At 38.5% G+C, this 9,138-nt stretch overlaps 1 protein-coding gene across 1 annotated transcript; it reads left to right on the top strand.

Moving 5' to 3' along the window:
• Positions 1–8: 8 nt before the first annotated feature.
• LOC145937283 (uncharacterized) lies at positions 9–8,185 on the top strand. Its single transcript, XM_083040243.1, has 6 exons — positions 9–318; positions 1,831–1,876; positions 3,743–3,973; positions 4,145–7,031; positions 7,332–7,563; positions 7,748–8,185. The coding sequence occupies exons 1-6, from the start codon at positions 262–264 to the stop codon at positions 7,754–7,756; spliced, it is 3,462 nt and encodes a 1,153-aa protein (XP_082896369.1). The 5' UTR covers positions 9–261; the 3' UTR covers positions 7,757–8,185.
• Positions 8,186–9,138: the final 953 nt, after the last annotated feature.

Here is a 9,138-nt window from a genome sequence, read left to right as displayed (position 1 = left end):
GTAGCAAGCCGACAACGTCAAGATGGCAGTTGGTGCACGGGACTGATCGCTCGCAGTATGGATTTTGCCGCGTGATTCTCGGCGCCGCAGTGATTCCCGTCCGTCTCCGTAGCGGAAGAAGGAGAGAAAAAAAAGGACAGCGCGGTGCGGTCGCCGGGTGCCGCAAATGGTGTCGCGTCGCGGAACCTCGGCCGATCGAACGCGGTAATGAGAAAAATATCACGAAGCAGCGTGCGGTAACCGGAGCCCCAGGCCTCTACAATGGTGGATAACAGTTGTATCATCGAGGGAAACGTGAAATTTCGCGACGGCAAGAAGGTGAGTCTCCGAGTCTTGTTATGTGTAGCCTTGTACTTGTGTGTGTGTGTATATATATATACATCTGTCTATTCCGCTATGATGTACAAGAATGCGACACCGAGCGCAGAAAAATCACGCGCGCGCGCGCGCGAACGCTCCATTTTCTCATGTTCTCACCCTTCGATAATCATCGCGAACGCATCTTCGCGATTTCGCGAATCTTATCCGCGACGCCTTTCGTGACAGGTCGCCTTGCGTCACTCGCTCGTCTCTCGCAAATGTCAAACGCGTGCTCGCGCGACCTTTGTCGACGAGAATCACCTGAACCTGAGCCCCACGAGCGTCACTCTCCTCTCATTCACGATAAAAATTATGTAACGATTACGGGGGCGGTTTGCAGCGTGTATATGTGTACTTTGCACGACGCCGGTGGCTCGTTTAAGTTCGCGTTTATGTAGGATGGCCCGGAAAAGATGCGCGACAATAGCAGAATCGCAGGGCTGTCAGATATCTAATTTCTGGTATACAATACAAGGTTTAAATTTAACAATTGCAGTATAACATATTCTGTTTTTGCGATTATTTATTTAAAAATAAAGAGCATATTTGTTACACAAATATATTCTTTTATTATTATATATAGAATAATATTATATATATTTTATTTATAGTAATTAAAGATTGTATTTAATTAAAGTTAAGAATGTTATTATATCGGAGCATAAACTTTTTTTTTTATATGTATTTTGTAATAAAAATGTTTCTTGTTTCAATATTTTATTAAGATATTTTTTAACGATAATACATAAATAATTCTTGTGACACTTATAATTCTATATTATATCAGTGCAGAGATATATTTATCATGTCTGCTATCAAACATTTTTTTATACTTATACTGATAGTGAGATCTTATTCCTTTTAGCATTTTGTAGAGAAAATTAAGAATTATAACATTATCTTTCTATTCTATCTTATATTCTATCTTATATTTTATCTATCTTATATTCTTCTATCTTATCGTTCTATTAATATATTGTAAAAAAAATAGTTATAAAAAATATTATACAGTACATGCTTATAAATCTTTAATTATCATTATTTAGATATTATCTTAATAATTTTTATTATTTATGTATTTGTACTGCAATTCGTCTTTTAATAGAAAAAATTATGTCTGAAATGGGGGAAATTTGATTACATCTAAAAAATGAAAATCCAATTTGGAAAAATTACATTATTGTGTGTGGGAGGTTGGCGGGATTACATTATTTAAGGACGTACTAGAGGGAAGTAACTAATCCAAGTCTATAAAAAGAGAGTGGTAGAATAAGGTATTTAAAAAAGGCTCTCTCTCGTTTACTTTGATCACACAAACTCAAAACGAATGCTATGTCACATTTCAAGATGTACCATTTAATTTTGTTATTCATTTTTATCATAATTACTGTTAACAAAAAATATATAAAATAATAAAATATAAAACATATATAAAATAATATATTTTTAAGAGTATAATTTATTTTACAGTGGAAGTCAAGATGGTGCGTTATGCGAAAATTATCGCCAGTAGCAGGTAAAGTGCATTTTTTTTATTCTTAAATGCAATTGCTAACAATATAGCTACTTATCATTTTGTCGTTCGTTCATCTTATAAAATAAAAATAATACTTTGTTATTATTGCCAATTAGATAAGATTGTATCAATGACGTACATGCAAAAAAAAAAGCATATCATTATTGTATCGCATTCGTATTACATCTTATCAGAGCGAGAAAGGGGAAGAGGGAAGGAGAATAGCGAGATAATAAACAGGAAACATTATATATTCTTGAAGCTTTCCTACTTTTTGCCTCTCTGTTATCATGTTGATACGGATAGTATCTGGCAATTTGCATAATAGACTCGGTGCTTCATGTCTACTTGCAAACTGTGTAGCACGTTTCTAAGATATTTTTTGTTTTGTGATTTTATAATTAAGAAAATATGGAATTTATTGCAGAAAACAAATTTCGCTCTAGAGAGAGCTTGTTATGAGCTAATATATTCATAAAACTGGAACATCATCAACCATCTTTTTATGAGGATAAGCAAAATAAAGTCGAAACATCGTTATAACGGAAATAATTACCTCGTTTTCATATCATACGATAACACATTATTATAAAATATATATGTATATATAATAAGTTTTATATATAATATATAATATTTTCCGATAAGGTTCGAGCGCATGTAATTAAAAAGCTTGTTAATTAGCGATTTAATACAGTCGAGATATCGATCGTTTGCGTAATTGTTTAATATTCATCTTGCTCAAAGTGAACTATAGCGATTTGGGGAACTGTTACGGACTTTTGCATTCCATGTGTTACAAATCGCTAGAATTTGTAGCCGAAAAGTTAATTATTTCCACTTCTCTCTCTCTCTCTCTCTCTCTCTCTCTCTCTCTCTGTCCCTTTAAAGGGACCCTTCCTGCTTGTTATCAGTACAAAGAGTCTTTCCCTTTAGACCTTTCTAGGGTGGCAGCTGCCACATCTGTTACAGATTGGTTGCTTGAAGCAACAAAAAATTTCCAAGAACAGCTTTGCTCCTGGCAATAACCATTAATACGTGATCCCTATAACTTGAGGATATTTTAGAACCAAGGGTCTCAGCGCTTCATAAATTTTTCTTAGGTAGAAGTTAACGAAGAGAGAGAATGTAAACGCGGCATATGTAACGCAAAATTTATTTCTGTGTATCGGGAATGTGTTGCGTTTATCATAAATTAATATGTACCGGGAAATAATATATACAATATATTGATACTTTCTATTTACATTTATATATGTTAATAAATAATCAAGCATTTGTTATTTCGTATATACATGTACGGCATAAGAAACAATCTTCTCTAATCTTTTTGCTAGAAAATAAAATTAGCAAGAAATAAAAGGTATCATGTAAGAGGGCGAGTGCACTTGAAAATAACTAACACATCTATGCTTTAAAAAATGTTAAACATATAAGAAATTGGCGTCGAAATGTTTGAAAATTATTTTCTTGTTAATTTTTATGTATTTCTTTCTTAAAATTCACTGATTCAATTGTTATTTTTTAAAAATTTCATCAGAAATAATTAAACTATAATTTAATTTAAATAAATCATAATTTTATCAAAAATTACGAACAATCAAAGTTGTTAAAAAAAATTACTTTATTGAAACCATTAAAAACAGCTTACTTAACAAAGAGCACTGAGAAAGAAAGATGTAACCAAATAAATGTGAAAAAAAAATTATTCACATATATGTTAAAAATCTCAGTATCAAAAGAAAAAGGGAAATAAAAGGAAAAAAGGAAATAAGATAATTTTACTATATGATTTCACAATTACACACGCATTCTTAAAATATACATATGTGAAGTAAATGAGTATTCTTTTCCTTTCGTCAACAGATTGCTTGCATTTACAACTGTATGGGGATAGTAAGGATCGTTACAAGCAAGGCCAAACGAAAGCGTCTTTGAGCTTGCAACATTTTCTGGGCGTGGAGAGCGGTTTTACGCTTGACAAAGAGTCCAATACAATCGCTATAATTTGCCAGGATGTGACAGTCGTTCTCGCGTTTGACACGCGAGAACGATTGATACAGTGGCAAGTTAAGATCTCGAACAACTTGGGCGAAGGTAAATTGCACGCAAAGTATATATTAGCAAGAAAGAAAGAAAAAGAGAAGAAAGCATATATTATATAGTTATACAGAATCCTATGCGGAGAGTTCTAGGAATGCATAAAGTACATAAGTTTGAAAAAGTTATCGTAGCTCGTATATTTAATTCGCCAACTTTGCCCAACAGATCAGCAATTCTTGATACTCATCTCCTCGGTACCGTCAAAGGCGAAGTTCACTAATGGGCCGGCTCACTTACACATTCAGGACAGTCGTTTCTGCATCACCATCGGCGTGCCACCGCGGCTCGTCGGTATATGGGAGATCGCGCATCTTCGACGATATGGTGTGGTTGAGGGTAGATTCTGCTTCGAGGGCGGCTCCAGATGCGGTCGGGGCGAGGGGCTGCACGTTCTGATAACCGATCAGGGAGACGACATAGTCAAGACGCTGCAATTGGCGGCCGAGGGAAAGCTCACCACGAAGAAACGATCGCCTCTCGGTAGAGAGCAATTGATTACGCAAGACAGTCCGGGACGGCGTCAATGTTCTCGCGCAGAGACCAGAGCCAGCGATTTCTTTCCCTCGGCCGCCTTGTACTCGACGACGTCAACGTACGAAGATCAATGCGACAGCTGCAAGAACGAGAACTCGCCGTACTGGTCGTCCGCGGAGAGCAGACAACAGACAGCGGAACTCGATGGCGATTACAGTTGCAGGGACACGATGTCGATATCGGAACTGCCCGATCAACACGCTAGCGGTGAGTGGCGCAGCTATTCGCTCACTCGTCAAGGCGCAACTGGTCTCGAGAGATGCGCCAGTTGCATCAGCAAACTCGGTACCGTCTCAAAATCGTCCACCTTGATCACCACGACCACTATGAGTGGTATAAGCAGCCCAGCAGCCAGTACGTTGAACAATATAGGAAGTCACTTGCAACCCCGTACTTTCGACCGGCTCTCGCTGTCCTCTTACAGCAGTAGTAGTCACGACAGCGATTACTCCAGCTCGCAGCAGATCGAATGCCAGTGCGCGCAATCGAAAACCGCCCAGTCTCAGACAGCACAGCAGACGACGACGGCTCGTCGAATGTCACCGAGCCCGAGCGCGCTGCCACCGAGACCGCCGAAACCGTCCCAACCGCCAACACTGCCGTTAACAGCCAATCAATCCGTCACTGCCAAGAAGCCTAAGAAACCGCCGATGCCACTGCCAACCGAGCAACAACAGATTTGCGTACACGCTTTAAAGCCCCAACAAACTCAGCAACCTCAGCAACAATCGCAGCAGCTCGTGACTCGCGGCGCCGCGGGACCTTATGAGAACTACGACATTCCGAAAACAATTCTAGGTCATCACATGTTGCTGGAGCAAGGTCCGCAACCGGAACAGTATTACGATACCCCGAGAAAAATCAAGGAGTGTCTTACACTGCCGAAAACTTACCCCAATTACGACACGCCTCAGGTGCCGCAAGCCGTAGTCCTGCAAGGATGCGGATGCCCCGCGAAACTCACAGTTCAGTCGCCCAGATCTTCGGGATGTCCTTGTCACAATGTTATGAGCTGGGCCGGCTTTGTCCTGCCTTATTGTCGACGCGGCGCGGGAATCGAACCCACCGGTGTCACGGTGCATCCCGTGAAGCTCTCGGGTGAGGGTAAGATGCCAGTGGTGAACGCCAGTGGGGAAGTTTCCATTTATGCAACCGCTAAAAGGGTAAATAAAACTGACTCGACCGACGAGAAAGCTACGGAGGAGAACTGCGGTTGCGCCGCGACAAATAAGTCGAACAATTACGAGAACGTCGAGCCGGTAATAGACACGCAGCCGGAATCGAAGCAGGCGAATTACGTGAATATAGATTTTACGCAATCGCTTGAACATTACGAAAACAGCAAAGACGTACTAACGAAGAGCAGTATCTCGCAAGAAGAGATCGAGAAATTCGCGGATCAATTGAAGGAACCGGCGCCGGAAGTGCCTGCGAGCGAGAGCAGCGTTTCCAAGGTTTGCGAAAAGTGCGGTCACGCGAAGGAAAGGGAAGACGATTATTTGATTATGGATCCGGACAAGCAAACGCCGAAGAAACCATTCTCCGGTTACTTAACGATGCAACCGATTCATAATGCTTGTTCCAAGGAGATCTTGTCCAGGCTCTGCAGCGGCATCAAGAGTTCCAGCAATCCGACATTATCGGGATCCACGTTGCTCGAAGGGAATAAGAAGCGATCCGACTCGGAGTACCGTGTACCAGGTTCGGCGATGTTATCCAGTCCGTATCTCAGGCGTCGTTACTTGGACACGGGTAACGTCGCAGAGTCCGGCGGTAGCGGCATAAATATACTTCTCAGGAAACGATCCTATTCCGCCGAGTCCGCGCATTATCTGGACGACGAGAGTCGCACTTTTCCGTCCACGCTTACCATCCACAAATGCTCGAGCGAAGCGGACAAGAACTCTCTGTTAGCCGGCGAGTCGCATAACTCGTGCGTAAACTCCGAAAGCAAGATCAGTAATAGCAGTCACGAGAACGGGCAGACGTTAGCGACTGGAATCGCATCTCAGCCGTCGTTTATCAAGATCCGACGCTCGTCGTCCGTACCATCCAAGACCGGTCACAACAGAGACTCGTCGAGTAGCAACGATTCCGGCGTCTCCACTGGCTCCTTGAGTCACCGCACTGCGGAATTTGTCGAGTACGAATTATCGTTGACAGGACCTCCCGCTTCGGCGATAAAGCCGAATATGTTGTCGCAAGTTTGTCGCAAGAGTCCGCCGCCCACGTGTTATCACAGCAGTCTGCCGAGAAAGTCCAAGTCCAGCGATCCTCTTCGTGAAATCTCCTTTCAGTTTCAAAAGATCAAGATACCGACGAAATCTTCGTCCGCCGAAGCCGACATACCTACGTGTTTGCCGAAGGCCGCGAAGGGCTTCAACAGTCCCGGTGAAGTCTCGAATACACCCTACATCGATTCTCGGAGTACCAGCAGTGGTACTTCCGACATGTCGGATTATATTGAAACCTTGTCGCTATCGTCACACTCTTCATCCGATACACCCGATAGCCTAAGGTAAGATTTTGCATATGTAACAATTTTTTTATTACAAGTCTTGTAAGAACTTGTTTTGTCCTTTTCATCTCTTAATTTAATATAATTATCGAGATACAAAATTACATACAACACGCTTCAAACTTATATACAATGTCTCAAATTATTAAGACGCTGTTTTTAATTAAAATTATTATGATTTTTTAAATAAATAAATTTAATTAATTTGACATAAGAATACGTCATCATTTTTTAATTTAAAATATTTTGATAATTTAATTGCGGAATGGAAAATCAAATGTTTTATCATATAATACACAGATTAGGAGGCAGGGCAGTAGCAACCACTCTTCGACCTCGTAGCGGAAAGGAATACTATAAAATTGATCGAAGTATCTTGGTAGAGCAGGGACGGATTCTCACAACGGCATCTGCTAATTATGCAAATATCACTCCAGTGTTGGAAAAGAGCGAGTCACCATCACCTGGTTACATGAGCAGCTCACCGTTCGAGCAACCGCAACCTACTCGTGAGCACTTTCTATTCCCTGAAGTAAGTATTACGACATTATAAAATGATAGACGGTAACAAATTGAATGTGTATAACATCAAATTGAAATAATAACTTTTTTGATACGTAAAAGAAGTAATAATTTACATTCAAAAACATAATCTTGCTTACTTCTGTAACATTTTTTGATAAACAATAATTACATCATGTTTTTCCTTATTGCAGGAAGCTTGAATGTAATAATATTGTTTGGGAAAAAAAGAGTTTAAAAACTTGAAGTTCCTAGGAATTCCAAACAAGATGAGTAAGAATGAATATTTCAATGGTAGAAATTATAATTGGGGCATTGTGACTATTTACACTATACGCGGATATCTGGGATTACTTTCGAACTATCTATGATCATTCGCCATATACCGATATCGTAATATAGCATGCCAAATGAACGTATCAAATAACAATCAAACATTTATAATTCTAAGAACACGAAAGCACTCTTTAATCAAATTAAAGATTTCTTTTATTGATGTTTTCGTAAAAGTCTTCCTCTAAAAAGCACAATCAAAACAAAAAAACAAAACAAAAATGTAAAAAAGACATGAATTTATGCAGAAATCTAGGTACTAGCGTATAGTTGAAATAATGTCAGTAATCAAACACAATTCCTACAACGACTCAAACAATTTCTAAAATATGCTCAATAAGAAACTAATAGTTTGTATAGTAAAAATCCTGCCCTAGGATGTAAAAGATATGCATTGTATACTTTATATGAGTATATCGTTTTTTAAATACTTTCTTATTTTGTATGAGTATACTTCTATATAGACTATTGTACAGTCATCTTCGAAAAAAATTGAATGAGATTAATAACTTTTAGAGATTTCAAGTCAGAGTTCTTGAAATTTTATGGATCAATCAATGTGACATCAGAGCTCATAATAATCAACAGAATTGTAATACCTCGAATCAAATAGCTTTATAGCTCATATATCTCTTTTATTTTTAGAACTCAATATTTGATAATATTAAACGCCAATTTGTATTTCTTTCTAGAAGTATTTCTTCAAAAACGCTAGAAAGAAAAATATTATTTATTAAATAGGAAAATAATGGCTCCAGTATTAAAAAAATTAATTTACAAAGCATCAAAGACATCACAATTGTAGTCGATTATATGCTATAAAGTTTTGAGAACTCGTCTCGTTTAGAAAAGATACAACTAAACATTTGTTTGTACTGGTTGAAACATTATCTATCTACATTCTGTACAACCAAAAAAAAATGCACTGAACATATTCAGTCGCATAGCATTCACAGGGTTTTCACACTTACAAGTTACTTTTAAAGATTAAGATAAAATGTTACAGCCTTTAAATGGTCTTCTTTCTAACGAGACGCACATGGTAAATACCATAGTCTCTGGGCAATCAAAGACGGCACTATATATAGATTATAAACAAGTATTTCTAAGTAAGATTTACGAAATGAGTGTAAAAATCTAGTTATTTCGATATGTCATGAACGTTTACAAATTTTTTTTATTACATCGCATATATCTTTTTAAATCATTTATGTCTTACATCTTTATAACTTTTCACTAAATCACTCGAGTA

This window comes from Prenolepis imparis, unplaced genomic scaffold (assembly GCF_030444845.1).
Source record: "Prenolepis imparis isolate NDT839.2.m4 unplaced genomic scaffold, iyPreImpa1.0 SCAF_6, whole genome shotgun sequence".
Taxonomy (NCBI): domain Eukaryota; kingdom Metazoa; phylum Arthropoda; class Insecta; order Hymenoptera; family Formicidae; genus Prenolepis; species Prenolepis imparis.
Note: the sequence above shows the minus strand (reverse complement) of the source record. Positions and strands in the feature narration are given on the sequence as shown.

Excerpts from the sequence above, each read along its gene's own strand:
- LOC145937283 (XM_083040243.1), top strand. The coding sequence starts at position 262 with ATGGTGGATAACAGTTGTATCATCGAGGGAAACGTGAAATTTCGCGAC. Across the intron at positions 1,877-3,742 it reads AAAATTATCGCCAGTAGCAG|ATTGCTTGCATTTACAACTG; the intron begins GTAAAGTGCATT and ends TTTCGTCAACAG. Across the intron at positions 7,032-7,331 it reads GATACACCCGATAGCCTAAG|ATTAGGAGGCAGGGCAGTAG; the intron begins GTAAGATTTTGC and ends TATAATACACAG.